The 21,683-nt window shown below is 41.1% G+C and overlaps 1 protein-coding gene across 1 annotated transcript in view; it reads left to right on the plus strand.

Annotated features, from left to right (window-relative positions):
* The first annotated feature begins 476 nt into the window (after positions 1-476).
* The window catches only part of CREB3L1 (cAMP responsive element binding protein 3 like 1), a 111,490-nt gene continuing 90,283 nt past the window's right edge, over positions 477-21,683 (plus strand). The window contains exon 1 of the mRNA XM_020798655.3: positions 477-740. Coding sequence (XP_020654314.1) covers positions 633-740 — 108 coding nt within the window. The 5' untranslated portion in view covers positions 477-632. The remainder of the gene's footprint in view (positions 741-21,683) is intronic.

Raw genomic sequence — 21,683 nt, forward strand, 5'->3', positions numbered from 1 at the left:
TCCGCGGCCCAGGAGGGATGCCTACCCCGGCAGAGGCTCTTAAATATTCATAGCGGAGAAGAGGGAGGGGGGCGTGGTCTGCGCGGGGGGGCTGAGCCGGCGGATGGTCGGTGGAGAGGAACGAGCCAGCTGGGCAGCGATCCCGGAGGAGGAGGAGGAGGAGGATCAGGCGCCCCCTCCTTCTGTCCCTACAGGAGGCTGCCTCAGCCCTTGCAGGCTCCCGCCGGGCGCACCCCCCCCTTCCCTCTTTCTCGGGCCACATCCTGCACACCCCTCCTTCTCCTCGCTCCCTCCCTCCCTCCCTGCTTCCCGTCGGCCCCACCACCTTGAGTCGCCCCCCCCTTGTCATCGACTTCACCCCACCCCACCCCGGGCTAAACGACCCCCAGTCAGCCCCTCTCTCTCCCCTCTCCCTCGCCGCCCCATGGATTACAGGTTTCCTTCGGGAGCGAAAGGCGCAGCCCTCCTCCTGAGCAGAGCAGCTTCCTGGCAGCTGGTGTGCGGGGCTGCCCGGGAGTGAAGCGCCGGCTCAGCTTGCCCAAGGATCTCGCCGCCCTGGAAGGGGGGGAGACCGCGGCTTCCCTGCTCCCTACTTCCTCCACGGTCCCCTTCGCTGGCTCGGCGCTTCGGCCATGGACGGCCTGCTGGAGCCCTTCCCCTCGGAGCGCCTCTTCCCCGGGGGCGCCTCCGGCTTCTTGGACCTGGGCGACCTGAACGAAGCCGACTTCCTCAGCAATGTGGTAAGGCCAGCGGCCGCTTGGTAGCCGGCTGGGAGGGGAGGGGGACGAACCAGATGGGGCGGCAACCCGCTTCCGAAGACCGGAGGGCTGGGGGTCCGCTTCTGGATGGCGGGGAGGGAAAGAGCCAGAGCTACTTAGAACAGCTGGGAGGGCGAGGCGGAAGGAGGCTTGCCTTGTCCCGGGATGCCCCCGGATTCGCCTCCAACCTCGCCTTAAACTTGCCCGGGTGCCCGTCGCTCTGACTTGAATGGCAGTCACGATCTGTCAACCAACACGTGCTGCCCTCGGTCATCCGACCCATCATCCTTGTGCATTCAGCTACATTTTGGCCACATTACGAGCAGGCGAGACTCGGAATAACCGAGGGTTGATTCACATAGACGTACCTCCCTTAATTGAACATATGGAGAGTTAACAGTGGAAGGTGTGAGGGGACTCCACTGAGAAGCATTGTGTTTCAATGATACAAAAACCCTGTCTGTGGTGTTTGATTTGTCGCTTCTCCCTCAGGCAACCTCCCCTCCCCCCCACTTTTAGGTCCTACCTACAGTCTTCAAGTGGTGGTAGCCATGCACGTGTGAAGCCAGCCCCTTCATTTGCTTCAAAGCATGATGGCTGGGCTGGTAGACATAATTAACCCACGGAAGATCCAAAGGCATATACTGTAGTATCCCTTGGGCTTCGAGTGCAAAATGTTGCCGTACCACAGAACAAATGGCGCTGTGAGTGCACTCTTAGGTGGTTTCTCTGCCAAAGGAAAGATCTGCGGCACGTTTTTTGTTCTTGTTGCACGTTGAGGGTTACAACGGGATCCAAGAATTGTGAATGGCTGGATAGATGTGTTCAACCATATGTTGAGCACAACCTTCCGAAAAGCTTGTAAACCAGGTGAAAAAAAAAGATATGAGATTTAATTAGGATTTAAGATTGTTAGTCTTCATACAGATTTCCGGTTTGAAAAGCCATAAGTGAGGAGATAAAAGACAAATGTGCCTGAAGGCAGACTGTGTTAGCGTAAGACTTTTGCAGTGAAAATGTCAGGGACTTGTTGCTTTCCAAAGACTTATTGTAGTATGACCTCTTGTGGACCAAATCCATTTTCTTGGATTACAGTTCCTAAATTCTTCCAGCCAGCATGGAAACCATGCTGACTGGAGGCTTCTGGGAGTTGTAGTCCAAAAAGTAACTGTTTGAGCTCTGGCAATTGTACAGAATGGTTTCTTCTCTCTTATCCATTGCAAGTATTTCAAGATTTTTTAAAAATTCATTTATTACAATAGCTATTAGTATGATTAATTATATTAGCTGGACTTATGCTTGTAGATTAGCATGCTGGTCCTGCTGTGTGAGGGATTCTAGGAGGGTCTTTTTTTTAAAGTAACATTTCTAAACTCTGGTTTCTCCTCTTTTCTCTTAGCAATTGCTGAATGGTTTGACTAGATTCCACATTATCAGTCTGGTTAAAATGCCTTCTGAGAATGTAAACTAAAAATATTATTTGAAAGAACGGAGGATTATAATGTACTCATGAGACAAAAAAATAGCCTTGGGGCCTATTTCAACAATTAAAATGACGTAGAGACTTAATTTAATTTACCATTTAAATCAAATGTTAAAAGGGCATGAGGAGGATTAATTTAATTTAGTATTTTATAAAAGGGGAGATCCAGCTTCACCTGTTCTACATTTTGTTCTCGCTGCAGCATCTGTTCATCCCACAAAATGGGGATTCTCCACATACAAGAGGAGCTAGTTTATCTGTATTGTTTTGAATATTTAAATCTTTGTTGGCTGGATACACATAGTTATTCTTCTCTTGGATTAATATTACCTGGTAAATGTAAAGTGGCTTGATTGAAATGTGTGATCATTACTGGTGATAGGGTTGGACTCCCTATAAGCAAAAACAGTTACCATTCTCACATCAGGCCTGTAACCTGGGCACTATTAACTCTGCTTTACAGATGAGAAACTGAAGCCAAAATAATCTGCTTTGCTTAAATGCAGTAGCCCAACATCGTGCATTAGACTGCGGCTAGTGATGAATTTAAACCATGTACATGAGCCTTCTGATGAGATTTTCTTTTTCCTTTTAATGAAAGCTCAAAGCTTTTAAAAATTGAGGCATGTATGATCTGAAGGTGGTGGAAGTACCAAAGTTATTGTCCACACACTATTCCTTCTTTTATGTATATATCCACTTTTAGCCAAACTGCATCACCAACTCACAGGTTGGAAGAAATCCACATGTTTGCAGAATTGCAAAAAGTCTAAGAAAGTCTGCAAGTTAAAGAGGGCTGGGCCCCAAGGCAACTCAGTGAGGACTGAACATGCTTGGTGGTAACAAATGTGGACTGGCTGTTGTGCAAGAACCAAAAGATATGGTCTGGAGAGGAGGAATGGTATGGAGCATTCAAGAAAAGGTCATGGCTAGCTGGCTAACACCTTCCATGCAGTGACATTTTGGTACAGAGGTGTCTGACTTATTTCTTATACTAGCCTGTTACTAACAGGTCTTCAAATACCTTTAAAAGAGAGTCAAGTTTTCTTCTAGTCTCACATCCAGCTGCTGCCGCCCCTGCCCCCCTTTTAACCTTGGGAGACTTGTGTTTAAATCACATATGTGTGAAAGGAGTCTTCAGAAGCAAGCTTAATCTTCTTTACATTTCATGTTTACCTACAGATTGCAATGACCTTTCTCATCATAATGTTGTACTTCCTGGGCTAACCTTTCTATCGTGAGCATGAGATTTGGCCAGTGTGTTTTTTAATCATGCCAGAATGCCTCTATTCATTCATTGTTTTTATTAACGTTGTGACTTTGATAGCACCTTTGAGGTGTTGCTTCAGACACAGTCATCTTTTCACCTTGTATTTGTTCTTAGCCCACAGTCTCCAGTCTTCGGGCTGGCTTTATGCCATTGACATCAGTGAGCCGCTACATTTTTCTGTTTTTGAATGTTTAAACTTTCTGTGCACCTGCTAGATTTCTGGAGACAGTGTGAATGGTGGTCTGATATCTTCATCCTGAGTGATATATATATATAAGATTAAAATAATTCCAAATGTGGGTAAAAAGACTAGGCAATTGCAGAAATGGCATTTTACTAATGGGACACTGCTGGGAATGTGGTATAACTATACTGGTGATCTGGCAACATCTTAACTCTATGAATGCCCTCTGACCATGCTTTTGTGCCTCCTAAGATTTGTGCTTTTGTGCACTAGTTTTCTGCATCTGGAAGGAAGAAGAGATTTACATGCTAGTTGCTATTAAAGAGCAAATTACTTGGACATCATATTGTGCTAGGTGATTCCTATTTTCAGGTCTGTAAAAGGACTAAGGAGGAAAAGAAATTGTGTTGAGTGGGGAGTAAATTTTGTAAGTGAGGGTGTACAGCGCAGTTTGGTTAGATATGCAAAGTGTCTTGAGCCAGCTAGGGCTGCTATCATGGCCACTGAACTAGCTTGGATTAGGTGTTTCAAAAGAGGTACATTCAGTAACTTCTAATTCCTAAAATAAACCCTGATTTCTGGGAGTGCTGCTTACTTTAGATGAAACTGGCATAGCACTGCCTGGAAATGGTGAGTTCATATTAACTTTGGGCCTCTCCAGCTTATATTTTTGAGCAATAAACATGCCACTGATAGTTACACAATTATTGTGAGGAGTTCCTCTCCAACAGTTGCAGAGAAAAGGCATTTTTCTCAGCACTCAAACAGCAATATTTCGTTGTGACTTGAAAAGAGAGAGCAGGAGGATATACAGTACCTTCTTTCTCCCCAAAGAGGGCAATCATGGCATGAAAAGTAGTTTTATGTTTCAGCCACCTATGGACAATGCCCATGATGTCATGGATGATAAGCCGCTCAGAGTGGTCGAATAGACCAGATGGGCAAGTTATAAATCAAATCAAATCAAATCAAATCAAATCAAATAAATAAATAAATAAATAAATAAATAAATAAATAAGCAACAAAAATCTCCTATACAACCCACCTCCATCTCCTGTGTTCCTGCAGTACATCACTTCAAAGAGTTCGAAATCCAGAGGAACTCATTCCCTGAACTCTATCCTTGCTCATTTCTTCATTCTGTGTATTGACCAAATAAATGGCTGTGCCTTACAGCTGGAGGTTATGCAGATTGGGGGAACAAGTCGGAGAGATAGTTCATTGTCAAATTTCTTCTTCTTCTTCTTCTTCTTCTTCTTCTTCTTCTTCTTCTTCTTCTTCTTCTTCTTCTTCTTCTTCTTCTTCTTCTTCTTCTTCTTCTTCTTCGCCAGGTTGTCTTTGTTCCCTTGAGTCATCAAAGTGAATTAAGGGCTACTCAAGGTAGCTATCAATCGTGTCTCACTCAGAACCTTCAGGAAGGAAGTATTTCCATGCCAGGCTACCTCTTCACTTGAAAGGAGAGCTTTGGTGATCCTATGCCTTTCCCTCTGTTTAGATAACAATAAGAATAGGGTAGTTCAAAATTTCTTATGTTTTTGGTGTTTGCTGTTTGTATCTTGTATGCTTGTACCCACACTTGCTGGAATTTGGAACTATTTTACTATTGTTTGCAATATCCTTTTATTTACTTATTTTCCCTTATCCCTTTTTTAAAATAAACTTTACAAATGCTTTCCAGCTGTGTCTGAAAGGTGAAGTGGGGGGATGGTTGTACTATTTCATTCAGTCCTGTCCCTGGCCTAGCTGCTGGGTAAGAATTAATATATATGGGAATTGCGGTAAAAACCCTTTAGCACTCACTCCCAAAGGGTGTTAATAAATGTTGATGAAATGTGTCAGAATATGGAAGTGAGTGTTTTTTTTGTTATATGTGACCACAGTCCCTATGTTGGAATTATCATGACCTAGTCCTAGCATGGGGAATTATCCTTCACACCTCTGTGAATGGAGAAACCCAGAAAATAGGGTCTGATTAGCAAAGTTTATCAAGGTAGGCTTCAGCAGTAGGTGGACCAAGAACTCCCAGAAGTACAAGCTGGATTTCGAAGGGGCAGAGGAACTAGAGACTAAATTGCTAACATGCGCTGGATTATGGAGAAAGCCAGAGAGTTCCAGAAAAACATATACTTCTGCTTCATTGACTACGCAAATGCCTTTGACTGTGTGGACCACAACAAACTATGGCACGTTCTTAAAGAAATGGGAGTGCCTGACCACCTTATCTATTTCCTGAGAAATTTATATGTGGGACAGGAAGCAACAGTTAGAACTGGATATGGAACAACTGATTGGTCCAAAATTGGGAAAGGAGTACGACAAGGCTGTATATTGTCCCCCGGCTTATTTAACTTCTATGCAGAATACATTATGCGAAAGGCTGAACGGGATGAATCCCAAGCCAGAATTAAGATTGCCGGAAGAAATATCAACAACTTCAGATATGTAGATAATACCACTCTGATGGCATAAAGTGACGAGGACTTAAAGAGCCTCTTAATGAGGGTGAAAGTAGTTGTTGTTTAGTCGTTTAGTCGTGTCCGACTCTTCATGACCCCATGGACCAGAACACGCCAGGCCCTCCTGTCTTGCACTGCCTCCCAGAGTTGGGTCAAATTCATGTTGGTCACTTCGATGACACTGTCCAACCATCTCATCCTCTGTCGTCCCCTTCTCCTCTTGCCTTCACACCTTCCTAACATCAGGGTCTTTTCCAGGGAGTTTCTCTTCTCATGAGATGGCCAAAGTATTAGAGCCTCAGCTTCAGGATCTGTCCTTCCACTGAGCACTCAGGGTTGATTTCCTTCAAAATGGATAGCTTTGTTCTCCTTGCAATCCAGGGGACTCTCAGGAGTCTACTCCAGCACCACAATTCAAAAGCATAAATTCTTCAGTGGTCATCTTTCTTTATGGTCCAGCTCTCACTTCCCTACATCACTACAGGAAAAAACATAGCTTTGACTATTCGGACTTTTGTTGGCAAGGTGATGTCTCTGCTTTTTAAGATGCTGTGTAGGTTTGTCATTGCTTTCCTCCAAGAAGCAGGCGTCTTTTAATTTTGGGGCTGTTGTCGCCTCTATAGTTTTCAGTGGTGTCAAGTTGCTATGTTTCACAAAGACACCACGTGGGGTGGTTGCCCATGTTGCCAGTTATCATTTGCGGTCAAAATGCACTTAAGTGATGCATTGCTAAACATTTAAAAATGATTTTTTAAAAACAATGGAGTGGCAAAACCATGGTGCCAGTAGCACTCAAAATCAGAAAGACACAAAGTAAATCGACAGTAACATTCATAACCACCAACCTGAATGGAAATAAATTGATTTACAAGAGAAGTACAGTATTTTAAAAAGCCCCTACCAACCAGTTTTTTTAAAAAAAAGACTTTGCAGTCCAAATAAATGGATTCCACCTGTGCATTGTGTGCCTAGGAGTTTATAAATCAATATAAATAGCACTAAAATTGATTTAACTGTGTTTTTTTATTGCCAGTGGTACTGTACCGTAAGTTAAGGTGTAATCTGTGATTGTGAGGAGGAAATATAGATTTGTGTCCATATACACCAGATCTTCAAAATGTTGACTGTTTGTGATGATAAACCCCAGAATTCCCTAACCAGATGGATTTGGAAAGTTATGATCTACAGTGTAAACTTCGCCAACTATTGATATAAGCTCTTTTGGATTTTCTACCCATTCCCTGGAAGTAAAGGCGGGTATGTTTTCCCCTTGTGAGCACATTCAAACAAAAATATGAACTACTAAAAATGTCCATTCCCTTTGATTAAAATGGAATTGCGTTTTATGTAGTGGGGAATGCACATTTTTCAAAGGAAAAGGTGTGTGTGTGTGGGTGGGGGGTGAAAGTAAGGAAAAAAATTCAAACATTTTGTAATTTTGAAAAATCCTTGAACTTAAAATAGTGTTTCTGTTATCATTTAACAGCTGTTAAATTCTCTCTTTTTTGGGGGGTGGGGCAAATTCTATTCAGTATGTTTATATACATTATATCATCAAGATAGATTCCAAGAAAATTTACAGAAATCCACATTAAAAATACAGTATTGAGATTTTGCTTGACAAGGATTAGATAAATGGGTTTTTTAAAGAAATACCTAAAACACCAGTGGACAAAAATGTTTTAGCCTGCATTTGAATGCCAATGTCTTTGGTATGAAGTAGGTGTCTGTGGACAGAATATCAGCTATTGGTTGGTTTAAAATGTGTGGGCAAAATGCAGTCCTCCAAATGTGATTGGACTGTAACTCCTTTCCAGCTCCAATCAGCAGAGCAAGTATTGAGGAATGCTGGGAGTAGCAGTCTAAGAAACATCTGGAGGGTTGTCCTATGCCCAGCTCTAGCATAAATAGCATCAGACCAAGAGACGCTCAGATTCTTTGAGGAGCCTATTCAATATGCAACCTAGATTTAAAAATAAAAGCGATTCTCAAATATTGCTATTTTAAATAAAATATTCTTTTAGTTACAGTAGTCAGTTATGGCTGGGGATGAGTTTCTGCATATAAGACAAACAATATTAAAAAGGAAAGCCATTAAAAGGTCCCAGGGAAGTCCGGTTTGGGGCGTCTTTAACAATCTTATATATATACGTGTATATATAAAAGAAAAGAAGGGAAAATAGTTGTCACAGGAAGGTTATTTGAGGATATTAACATTATTCTTGAATTAGTATAATAGTGTATGCAAAGCTTTGGCAAACAATACCTAGTTTTTGTGTATTTATTTTTTAAAAAGAGAAGCAAATATTCCGTTCACAGTGGATGCAAAGCTCACTTGACTGAAAAGGGCCATGTGCATTTAATTCTGCTTGAATGTCCCCCCCACCCCCACCCCAAGCTGAAACTAAAGGCTAGCCAGGAATTCTTACCAATTTCCAGTTCTGCTGGATTCCATAGCTCAGTGGGAAGTTTTCCCAGCTGCTGTGAGAGGTACACAGATGTCTTCGGATCTGATGCCAGCCCAGCGCTGTGGCCTAAATAGAAAGGGTTTTTTTCCCTATTTTATAAGATGCAAACAGTTAGTGGATCCAACATTTTTGAAATTAGGACAGGTTAGTCTAATCTACTTAGTCTAGCAGGGAGCAGTGAAGCCCCTTGAAATGACTGTTAGATTTTATTCTTATTTCATTGAGGGCTCTCCCAGACAGAGGATTTGATCTGCAAAATGTATTTTATCCATCACTGGTGGTAATAGGTGTTTTTCTGTCTCCATGATGTAATACTTGTTTTGGTTTGAACAGTGACAAGATGGGTGACTTTGTAAGGACGTTTGTTTGTTTGTTTGTTTGGTCATCTCTGGAAGGCAGGGGGTTGTATTTGGTAGTTCTGAGTGGGCAAGAAGAATTTAGCTTGGGAAGCTTATTTTCTTTCTTCAATCTCTTTTTCCTTTTTTTTTCATTTGGGGGGATGAAAATAGATGGTGGGCAAACCATGCTTTCCTTGGTGCAGACCTTTGGGTTGTCTTGCTCAGTTGCACTGTGACCAGAGGCCAAATATTGTGTTTTCAACAATTTTCAGACAAATGTTGAAAGCACAACATTTGTTGAAAACACACCATCTCAGGCAAATGGTGTTGCTGCCATTGTTGCTGCCCAGCAGCTGGCAATCACTAACATACTGTCTGTGGTCTTGGAGGGTTGCATATGACCATCATGACTAGCGACCCTTGATCATATCAGTCCCCTTGTATACGTTGCCCAGAGGAGCCAGGGCAGAGAAGCCATGGTGCTGCCTCTCAGTGGGCGCCTGCTGGAGGAGGCAGAGCTTGGAAGTATCAAACACCTGTTCAGCCGAAGGACGAACCAGATTAACTGCCGGTTCATGGCCATCTCTAATAATAATCTTAACAATAATCTTACAGGTGCAGAGCTGTAAGGGTCAAGGCTCCATGGATCATTGAGTCCAGCCAACCAGGGAGGCTCAGTGGGGAATCAAACGCCCAAACTTTGGCTCTGCAGCCAGATACCTAGATATAGAAAGTTCTCTAATTTAGTTGCATGTTATATAGAAAGAAGGTCTAAAGTGAAGAAGAAGACGTACAGCCTTTGTGAGGGAATTGCAATTTTGCTTACAGGTTGTGCTTGACTGCTGGTTGCTCAAATAGGAAGCTAGAGTCCGATTCATGCAATTACATTTAATAAACAGAAGTTCTCAAAACTCAGCTCAGCTTATCATGTACTAAGCTGGTAACTCAATGTGGCCTTTTCCTATTAATGTCCACGCATGTAACATGATTGGGATAAATCTTGTTGGTTAATTCTTGCAAGTTAAGATATTAGTGTAGGCATTTGCTAGTGTGGCTTATGTTATCTCACTTGTATTAACCCTCATAGAACGTTTCAAGGTGTGTGAGATATTTAAGGATTGCTTTACTAGCACCGCTGCTCCCCACCATCACTCTGTGAGTTTCCTTGGTTGAACCAGGATTTCAGCCCAGGTCTCCTGAGTCCTAGTCTTTCACTCTCTTCACCGTACCACACGGGCTATCAGCTAATGTTTTTAGCTATGGGAAGTCACCAGTAATGATTATGTCAATTGTGTTATGAGAATGGAAAAATGCCTAGGATTTTGACCCAATATCTTACAATGTCTTCCCTAAATTATATGGACCAGGGCTTGGAAAAATCATTTGTTGACAGTCTGGGTGATTCTGGGACTTGCAGTTAAAAAAATAAATTTGAAGCAAGAGTTTCAGTTTGCAGTATGATACAGTACCGTATTTGCAGTACCAATAGATTTACCACGGGTATTAAGCATATTAAAATCTGCTGGAGAAACATCCACTGTATTTAAAATCAGCTGAGTTTTTAGGATGGGTTAGAACGGTAACCAGGTAAAACTGATACTGAAAAGAACAGGCAGATATGATGGGGGGGTATTGAACTGCAACTATGAGATTGGTCCAACCAGCATAATAGTAAGGGGAAATATCTTGCTTTAGCAAATGTTCCTTTGTTACTGAAGTGAGAAAACTATGCATCCTCATCTGCTGAAATGAGTGTGGTAGGCATCAGCCATGTTTTTGTTTTGTTTTTAGTCTTTTTGAAGCAGCTTTATGGATAATTTCCTGCATGGTTTCCTAAGTAAGTAAATAAAAGTAGGTTTGCTTAGAACTTATGTGAAAAGTACATTTCTATTTCTACATTATCCACACTATACTGCATTGCAAGAGAAAAAGCCTGAAAGAATGATTTTATGCTCATAATGTTACTAACAGATGGGTCAATTAGTGATTGGTCGGGTAGACCAGATAGGTGGGGTATAAATCAACTAAATAAATAAATAAATAAATAAATGATTATCAAAACAACTTAACTCCTGAAAACACAGTCTTGACTGCAAGTCCAAACAGGTGACTTGAAAAATCCTTTGGTTCTTTGTCAATCCCGAATGAACATCTCTCGTAAGTAAATTTACTCAGACAACATTCTTCATAACCGTTATTATGTGCCATTGAATTGCTAATAGCAACTCTTTGAATTAGTGATTCGCCAAAGAGTCTGGGAACCAACAGGTCTGCTCTTTCCAACTCAGAGTTGTGGCTTCCTTTGTGTGTTTAGTCGTTTAGTCGTGTCCGACTCTTCGTGACCCCATGGACCAGAGCACGCCAGGCCCTCCTGTCTTCTACTGCCTCCCGGAGTTGTGTCAGGTTCATGTTGGTTGCTTCGCAGACACTGTCCAACCATCTCATCCTCGGTCGTCCCCTTCTCCTCTTGCCATCACACTTTCCCAACATCAGGGTCTTTTCCAGGGAGTCTTTTCTTCTCATTAGATGGCCAAAGTACTGGAGCCTCAGCTTCAGGATCTGTCCTTCCAGTGAGCACTCCAGTGGCTTCCTTTAGTGAGTCAATCCATTCTTATTTGGCCTTTCTCTTTTCCTGTTACCTCCAAAGTTTCCAGCACTGTTTTTTCCCCAGTTACTGTATTTTTCTGTGTATAAGATGGCCCCATGTATGACACCCCCCACTTTTCTAACCCAAAATTAAGAAATCTAAGCGAGGCTTAGCAAGCGGAAGGGGAAAGGGATCAAAGCGCTGCACAATCACTTTGATCCCTGCTTTCTCCCTTCATGCTTAACCCCACCGGGCTTAGCAAAATGAGGAGGGAAAGGATCAAAGCAATCCCGCAGCTGCAGGATCATTTTGATCCCTTTTCCTCTCCACTTGGTTTTTTCTGCTCCTCAGCTTACTTCTGTATATAAGATGACCCTCAATTTTAGTCTAAAGATTTTAGACAAAAGTATAGTCTTAAATATGGAAAAATGCAGTTGTTTTGTCTTTTTGTGCAGTGCCCAAAGTACTATAACCTCAGATTAGTAATTTTTGCTTCGAGGTAGGCTGTCAGAGTGATTTGATCTGACACCCACTTTTTTGTCTTTCTGATAGTTCACGGTATCGTGGTGCCCCACATGACAATGACCCCGCTAAACGACGAATCCGCAGGACACTGACTTTTTTGCAATCACTATAACAATTGCAAAATGATGTTTCCTATGGGGGATTTTCGTTTGACAATGATTAGGTCCATGCTTCGCAAACTGTTTGTTTGCAAGACGACGATTTTCACAGCTGATCGTCGGGTTCCTAAAATGGCTGCCCTGCGTTTTCCAGACCCATGCTTCGCAGGACAGCCATTTTAACAGCTGATTGGTGCTCTCAAAATGGCTTCCCTATGGAGGATCTTCGCTGGACGACGAGGTAATTTCCCCATTGGAATGCATTAAACTGGGTTTCAATGCATTCCAATGGGGAAAGGCTTTTCTCATGACGACTTAACAGTGGTTTTCCTGGAATGGATTATCATCATCATGCGAGGCATCACTATATATGCAAAGCTGTTCTCCAACACCACATTTGAAATGAATCTTTTTTTTCCTGGCCTCCTTTCTTTACAGACCAGATTTCACATCCATACACAGTAAGCAGGAATATTGCAGTGGTTCTTAACCTTTGTTACTCTGATGTTTTTGAACTGCAACTCCCAGAAACCCCAGCCAGCACAGTTGGTGGTGAAGGCTTCTGGGAGTTGCAGTCCAAAACTCCTGAGTAACCCAAGGTTAAGAACCAGTGCTGTAGATTATCACCACCTTGGTATCTTTGCTCTTGAGAATCTTTTCTAATTCCTTCATAGTCACTCTTCCAAATTTCAGTCTTCTGATTTCTTGGCTGCATACTTCATTTGGATGAAGGTACAGAAAATATTTAACAATTCCCTTTGCCTCATTGTCAACATTACATTTATGTAATTCTTCCATAGTCATGACTCTTGTCTTCTCAGTATTCCATTGCAGCTCTGCTTCTGTGGAGTGGGAATTACACACATTATTGAGTACAACACTGCTTGATTTTCTTAATTTTCTCTAATAGTCTCTTCTTTATTCAATCAGGACTCTTGGATACTCTATTTTAAAGAGTACTTTTGGAATTCTGAGGGAGTATCATGAGTGCTCTCACAAAATGGCTGTCATTAAGATAAGTTTTGCCCATCCTTACACAGGCACAGGTAGTAATGAACCACCCATGTTTTGGAAATTAATACAGTATTGTGAGGCTAAAAGAAAAGTAATTTGACCTATGTATGAAGAATTGAAGTATGAAGCAGAGTTTAGTATGAACTTCAAAACACAGAAATAGCATGAATTATGAACTTCAACCCTTAGCTCTCTGCTCCAGCACCATTTCATAGAAGACAAACTGATAAGGCTCACAAGCAAGGAACTTGGCTGATAAATTGAGCACAAATCAGAGGTGAGGTCTGAACCCCAAATGCCAAATCACATATTTAACTTTGCAAAGCACAAAAACAAAACCATTTCAAAGCAAACTGATAATGCTCAGAGAAACACGCACATATGCGTGGACATGGTGATAAAATGAGGAAGCAGAATATACAGCAGAACAAGCCAACGAACTAATACACACATCCACATTAAAACAACAAAATAGGCAGCATACATAGACAAGGCACAAGCAAAACACACCTTTCACTTTTCACCAAGATACCCTCTGTCATTATTCCCCCTTCTCTGTGCTCCCCTCCCTTTTTCTTGATAGTGGCTTGGAAATATCATTTTTATTTTCTAACCATACTTTTCAACACCACTGTTGGAACTAAAGATTGTACTGAAGGCTGGTGCTTTGCTTTCAGCACGTAAGTCTCCTAGTTTAAATATTTTTAATTAAAACCAAATTTTAAAAAAATAAACAAAGGCAAGGAATTTATTTTTATTTATTTAAAATATTTTACCCTGCCTTTCTCCTTGAAAAGGACCCAAGGAGGCTTACAAGAATGCAAGACAATATTTAAAGCTGAAAACAATGAGTATACAATGAGAACCAAGATGTGGATCTTAGTATTGTAAGATACCTAAGCAGATTCTCAATAATAAACAGATTGTTTACTTGCTTGTTTTTTCCTGGATGCCAAAGTTTGGAAAATGTTCAGCCTTATGACCTACATACACATACAGTATATCAGAAAGTAGCCTTTGTTACATTTTGTCTGATACTGTTTTTACACTTACTCCTGGAGCTGGCAATGGCCTGAGGTCTGTCTTGCTTTCTGTGGTTTTAGATGTCCTTTGTACATGTTGATAGCAATTTCTGTACTATAAAGGCATCAGTGCAATGGCTGATAAGGAATGATCCTCCGTATGACTCTTGCCCCTAGGACCAAGGTCTTCTTATGCCCAAGATGATGTTTTATTCAGCGTGCCAAGCTAAATATATATATATTGGCTATGCATTTTTATTCAGAAGATTTGTGTTCATGGAGGAAGCATAAGCAAGGAAAGGAGACTGTCACAATAAGAGAGCAATTGGAGAAGAAAGAGTGAAAATAGCTGGAGATATATTCAGCCCATTCCTGAGTCATCAGGCCTCTTGGCATAGCCTCAGCTGGACAAGTGTGTGGCTTTATCCATAGCGTGATGTAATCATCACGGTCCAACTCTCATCCCCTCCCCCCTTTGATGTGGATGGCCCTGCCTCTGGTGCATGTTGAGAACTGGTGTTCGGATGTTGTGCTGATATCTGTGGAGATTTGCTGGCTGCTCCTCAGTAGCTGCTTATGTTTTATGTTGCTTCAGGATCCTCTCCAGCCAGAATATGGAGCAGCTGGGCATGTCAGGCTTTGAGCCAGCCCCTTGTACAGCGAGAGCACTACTTTTTATTCTAAAACGTGTGCCTGCTCAGCAGATGTACCCTGCTTCTATTTAACGGAAGTGTGACTTTGCCATGCCCATTTTTATGGCATTTGCTATGTGTTTTTCTTTCCTAAATAATCTAATTCTTATATTCGGGTAATACCCTGACACCATTTAGGCACTGTAAAGTATTCGTGTGGGGAGGAAAGAGGGGACATACATCCTCCTGGGCTTTTCCCTTCCACTCCTGACGTCTTCATGTCAAGTGGAAGCTCCACATCTCACGTCCAGTGGTGTGGAGCTCTGGATAAGAGCAGAGCTCCATTGTAGACCTTCTCTGTCAGTATGAAGAGATCAGATATAGAGGGAGGATGCAGGCAGGGGAGGCGCATTCGTGTCTCCCTTTCCAGACAGAGACCTTACAATCCCTTATTAGGGTTCCTGACTTTTGGGTTTTAATTGACCTGTTCATCAGAGAACAATTTTGTCCTTGAAGTCTACTGCAAGCACAGCTACCAAAACTAAACCTTAATTGACCAAATGGACACCCATTAGCATTTTGCTAAAAATGTTGTTGGCAGTGTGATTTCTGTACGTTAGTCTTGTATTCATTACATGGTAAATCCGATCCTAGCTCTTGTTTGTTTAACCCACATTTCTCCCTGGTCTGATGAATGTGGTGCAGAAAAGTACACTTTTTAATAGACTGATTGGAGATTGGAGTGGGTGGGGGAGGGGTGAAAATAAAAATAAAAAATAAAAACATGATTTCTGTGGTTTTACCCTTCTCCTTAGATTCCCTACATGACAAGGTGGAAGACTTCCTGAAAAGACTGGGGCTTGTTATCCTCCAGTACACACTCCGTTATAAGCCAATAAACCCTTAGAGAGGCCTCCTTAAAATCCTTCTGGCTAAATAGTACTTTTTTCTGAACATGAGCCAAAGGTTTTGAGTCATTGCTTTGGTTGGTATTGACAGAGGCAGGTACACACCCTGGTCCTTTTTAGCTAAGAAAAAGAATGGAGAGGGGGAGAGAGACCTGGCAGTAAGAGAGTCAGAAATAGTAATGATAATAAATTTTAGTTTTGGACTCCAGAAAGACAGTCTGAGGAAATTCAGAGCAGAAAGGCTAGTCAGAAAGGTGGAGGGGTTGGGATAGTGTCAATGAGACAAATCCCACAATATTGACACATTGGAGGCACTTTTCCATCCGGGTCTAGATCAAAGCAGTTGTTCCTATTGTCTGAGAAGGACCCTTTCCAAAATGTCATTCAAAGACTATAGAAAATGAAACCAAGATGTACAGTTAATTGAAGCAAAACGTCAGAAGAATGAAGGGCAATATATATATATCTTTTGAAGCAATAGAAGGAAGGAAAGATTTAGGAGAACTGGTGGGACACTCTTCAAAGCAGGGAAACAATGGGGTCGAACAGTTTAAGGTGATGATCCTGCACACACTTACCAGGGAGTAACTTCTATTGAACCAAGTTGCATTTATTTCTGAGCAGATAGGTTTCAGATTGCATTGTAATTTTTTGCACTTCACTCAAAGGTTGTAAAGTTTAATTGTAATAAAAGACCAGTGAGGTGATTCTGTCTTTACCAGGGATTATGGTAGGAATGTTTTTGACTGTATGTTTCTATTGGCAGTGCTGGGCAAGGCTTATGGGAACGGAAGACAAAAACAAAGGAGGTCCAAAGGTTCTTCATCCCTGTTTCCAGGATGGATAAAAACTAATTATTTTTTTAAAAAAAATCAAATTGATTTAAATCACAATTTGAATGATTTTTAAAAAATTTAAATAATCAAAAATATCTGATTTTTAAAATTTAAATTATGATTTAAATCAAATCCATCCTACCTTCTGGTTTTATGTACCCTGCATTTATTAGTTTAATTGATTGTATACACTTCTTGCCTTCTGTTCAAATCCTGGGTGAGTAAAAATACATTTTTAAATGAAGTACAATAAACAATATTAATAGTTTAGCAACTATTAATATAAAAAGTAATTAATTATTGTTCCAAGCCTGCAAAAGTAATTAGCTATTGTTATAGTTATTCCTCAAAAATAGCTACTTTCTATTACTTTTTAAACACATGTCACTTGCCTGTGCTTTGTACTGTGAAATAGAGAGAGAGAGAGAGAGAGAGAGATGTAGAGAGAGAGAGATAAAGAGATAGATAGATTCTATATCTCTGTACCTATAAAAGTAGCTATAAATTTAGTTATATCACAAATGGACACCACAGTCGCATCCTGACTTAGAGTGACCCTAATAGGACTTTCAAAATGGGTAACATATTTAATGAGTGATTTTACCAGTTCCGCACCCCTAGTAACTACACTGGCAATTGGACTTGCAGTCTGTATTACATTTGAAATCAAGACGGGGGATGCAGATTGATTGGGGGGTTCCAGTGTTCACACTCAATGTGTAACTGCCTATATCATTGGAATACTACTCACCCCTACATACAGATCATCTTTACAAGAATAAATCAACTAATCACACAGAAAAAAAAGTCTGTTCATATTGTTCCAGCTTGAAAAAAGTAGAAGACCTCAGCAGCAGATGAAAAAGAGATGTTGGGAAGAAAAAGGGCCAAACCAATCTGCCTCAGCCTTTGGGTTGTATGACTTGGGGGGGGGGGAATACTTCAAAGTGATCTGTACTACAACTGCAGCAAATCCTGCAGTTATTTGATAATTGCTCACAGCTTGAGTTACTTTTTCTAAGAAACGTATGAGAAGAAAAAGGACATTAATTCACATTTAAAATAACAAACTAGTTTAACAGTAGAAATATCATTAAAATCCTCAGAAAGCAAAATTTAAAAACTCCTTAAACAAGGGCAGAAAGCTTCCAAAAGGCAGAGAGTTGCCATTGCTGCTGCTGAAGCTGTTATTGTTACTCTGGTGCCACCCAAATATGGCCTAGTGTGCCAATGTATGCTTCTGTGTCAATGGAGTATTACCAGTGCCTAGGATAGAGTATCTACTTCACTTCTGGAAGGAAAAGGAAAAGATGTATCTTTCATTTCTGTTTCTGTGTGACGCCACCTCTGTGTACTTTGTGATTAATGTTGTTGGCCAGTGGAGACTGTAAAAATTCCCAGAATTCCCTCAGCTAGTATGGCCAGTACAATTCTGGAAGTTGTAGTCCAGAACTCAGAAGAAAAATGTATTCATCGCCCCATAGAATCAAAGAAAGACAAGGCAGTCTTAGCTATGGTGCATTCACAGAGAGGCCTTATCTTGTATGCCCACCAGACTACCTTCTCTTGTATGTCCAGGGTAAATTATGCATGTAAATATTTGCCTTAGTCAGGGAGTAGATTATGAGACCACTGATCTTTAGCCCTGCAGAATTTGTTTTGCTTTTTTATTGAGACGCCAGGAATTGGTTCTAGAACAGAGAATTATGTACTGTGTTATAGCCTTCTCTTATGGGGCGAGTTACCAATTATGGGCCTTTCTGCACCTGACCAGCTGTGGATGTAACACGCCCCTAGCGCGAGCGTGACATGACCGTATCCATGGCCCAGTCCCGGCAAGCCCACGGACCAGCATCGGACCGAGGGTTGATGACCCCTGCTTTAGATATTAAGATAAACACACAATAACAGTCTCTTTTTGTGCAATCTCTGTTTTGCTCAATTTTATGGTAAGGCACAGAGAGAACTAACATATACAGTATCTGGTATTCAGTGGGGAACAATAGAGCTCTTCACAGCCTGGGCAGATCTACACGAGGCTGGAGCTTCTGCATATTGAGTGAGAACGGCCAAGACTTATGGAGTTGAGAGGGAAATTGTTTCAGCAAGTACAGGATTTGTGTGTTGCATAGGTATGGCCAGCTCTGCCATAAGGCACACCGAGCCTCTTGCCTCTGGTAGTGAATGGGAGGGTTGAAATGAGCATGCCCTCCATACCCCATATCTTGCATTACATCATTACATGGCTACCACACTACAGTGGAGAGGCCCTTGCTGCCCCACCCAACGGTGACGAATACAGCTACCTTAACTGAGAGCCTCACTGCTAGCTGAGCAGGTCATGGCTATGCTAGCATCAACCATACATCTGAAGACCCTTTATCAGCCAGATGCTCCACAAGCAGTCCAGCTCCTTGTGACACATGCAGGGACCTGCCGCTGGCCAGATACTCCATGGTCAGATTAGCTCCCTGCTGCATTCTGTGGAAATCTTGGCTATTTGTGCTCTGTGTATAATGAGGAAACGTGTGTTCATAAAGGAGAGCATCTCATTATCTAGCATAGTTTGTAGTGCTTGTAATTTAAGTATTGTTGGCATGGAAACAGCTAGTATTATTCTGGTGGCTAAATTTCTGTGAATGCATTTTAAAAGTTTCACTTGTTGGGCAATTTGATGTGTATTGGGGGTGGGGAATTTAAAAACTGTGGGATAAATCCAGTGATTAATCCAGTCTAGAGTGGGACATACATAGCTGGTTTAAAAAGTCCCATTGATTCAATGGCTTTTTGGCATTAGCAATTGCATTTATTTTATTTTATTGGATTTCTGTGCCATCTTTCTACTTAAAGGGGTACTGCAGCCCAGTGTGTTTAAGTGATTCTCAAGCAGCAATTAGATTTTATTGAGACATACTATTCAAAATGATAGTCCTCTAAGTCTAAACCATCATAAAGGACTTGTTTCCAAACAAGCATTCTTATGTCAAAATAGGCTCACGTGGGAAAACTTTAACATGCTACGAATCAGAGAAGTCTCCTTCCTAAGTTTTAAGCTACCAATATAACAAGATCCCAGTTTGAGGGCAATTTGAAGGAACCACTCTCATACGTTACAGTGTAAAAGGACTGTATCATGTCAGAAACAATTCATACTGTACGAAGAATTCCCAGTGTTATTCTGTCTAAGCAAACCTATGCTGCAGTATGCTTTTGTAAACTGTACTTTCTCAAATGCATGGAATGTTCTCCTGAGTTGGCAGATAAGCTGTATAAAAGTAGACATAGACAAACATACACTTCCACCTTTAATAACACTGAGTTTAGGGGTGCCGGCCCTCAATGTTCAATAGCCATGTTTAACTCTTATGCTTACAAAAATGTAACTGTAAAGCATAAACATCTGATTAACACACAGAGACAGAGAGAGAGAGAGAGAGAGAGAGAGAGATCAACTCTCTCTATCAGGATTCTCTTCTGTAGGATTGAGAATCCTTTTCATACTTGTGTAATGAGCCTTAAAGGTTCTTATGACTCCCTGATCTAGAGGATGAATTAGAAATGTTGTTGTTGTGGGTGAGTAGACCATTTCATTGCCTTTGGTATTGAATTCGCGCCCCTGGTTCTGGTGGCAGGTGTACAGTATTGATAAAGAAGTTCAATATTCTGGAGTTCCACTTTGAAGTACCTTTTCTCCAGAATGACCATCTTAAAGTCAGTAAGAGCATGTCCTGGCATCTTGAAATGTCATCAGCTAGAATGACATCACATACAGTAGACTGTTGCCACAAATTTTGGAAGCTCTTTCAGATTTTGAAATAACCTCTACTGCGCAGTTGACTGTAATGTTCTGGAGCAGATGCCTATCAACTGAGTCCTTTGATTGTTCATTATAGACCAGACAAATGGTCTAGGAGGAGACACCACCATGTTACTACTTTTAAGATCAATAATAAATGAAAACATCAAGACATTGAGAATTGCAATAAACAATAAATCATTTTAGAGGTATGGCTGAAGAAGCAAGAGTAGATCAGAATTCTAGAAGAGACAGTTGCGAAAGCAAAGTTGGTGATTGGAATATAGAATATGTAATAATTCAAGGTAAACACGTCAGTTCAAAATTGTATTTATTTATTTATAGTCCACTTGTTCATTCATAATTATTTTTAGAGTGAATAATATTGACTTCTAAAAAACCGATGTATTAAAATAGTAAAGAAAAATGCACTTCAAATGCAGTTAGCAGTATTATCTTAGCAGTAGGGAAAATAAAGCAATAGAAACCATTCAGACTAATGTTTTATTACAAGCTTAAAGAAGACACTGTGTAAGACACGTTAGTGAAGATAATTCAGCTATCTGCATTCTGTGGCAAATGACTGCCTCAACTGAAACATTACAGTTTTGGTGTGCTGACGATTTGCCTAAAAGTTGGATGCTATCCTCCACTTTTTATGTGTGGCTAGAAACAAGCAGTTTTAGTGGTGAAACCTTCCTTCCCTTTCCCAGGCAACCTAGTTAGAAATAAAAGTATGGAATGTTTAAAAATTATAATGCAGCGTAATTGTTCTTTCTATGTTCCTTCTGAACTTACTTTTAAAAAAAATGCAAATAAAGTACTGCCTGGCTGTTTCTTCTTCCTCCTCCTTGGGCCAGTATGTCAATGAATTGCCTCATTCAGGGATTGCACACTGGATGGGTAACAGTGGTGGCTCCAGACTAATGTTAGTGAAGGCAGTGTAAGTGAATAAGTGTGTGCTTTCACTAGCGGTACGGTGCCAAAAAGTGAGGGAAGACTTGCCTAGAAAAGCAGAACATTTACAAAAGTCATTGAACTCACAATTTACCACCAGTTGACATTTTGAAGGTTCTGTGTCAACATGACATAAAAGGAGAGTGTCTGATAAGCTGGCACTGTGTGCTATTGATTACAAGTTACTGCATTTCCTTGTGAGACACATCTTGCAAGTTAATTGAGCACTGTTTTAAGTCTTGTTGTGAACAGATGTCTGCCAACACAGTGAAGGAGTTTTCTTTATGCACATAAAAAGATCAGAAAAGTGTTTTTGTAGTACCTGTGAACAAATACTGCAAGAACTAAATA

The sequence above is a fragment of the Pogona vitticeps genome, chromosome 1 (genome assembly GCF_051106095.1).
Source record: "Pogona vitticeps strain Pit_001003342236 chromosome 1, PviZW2.1, whole genome shotgun sequence".
NCBI classification, from domain to species: Eukaryota; Metazoa; Chordata; class Lepidosauria; order Squamata; family Agamidae; genus Pogona; species Pogona vitticeps.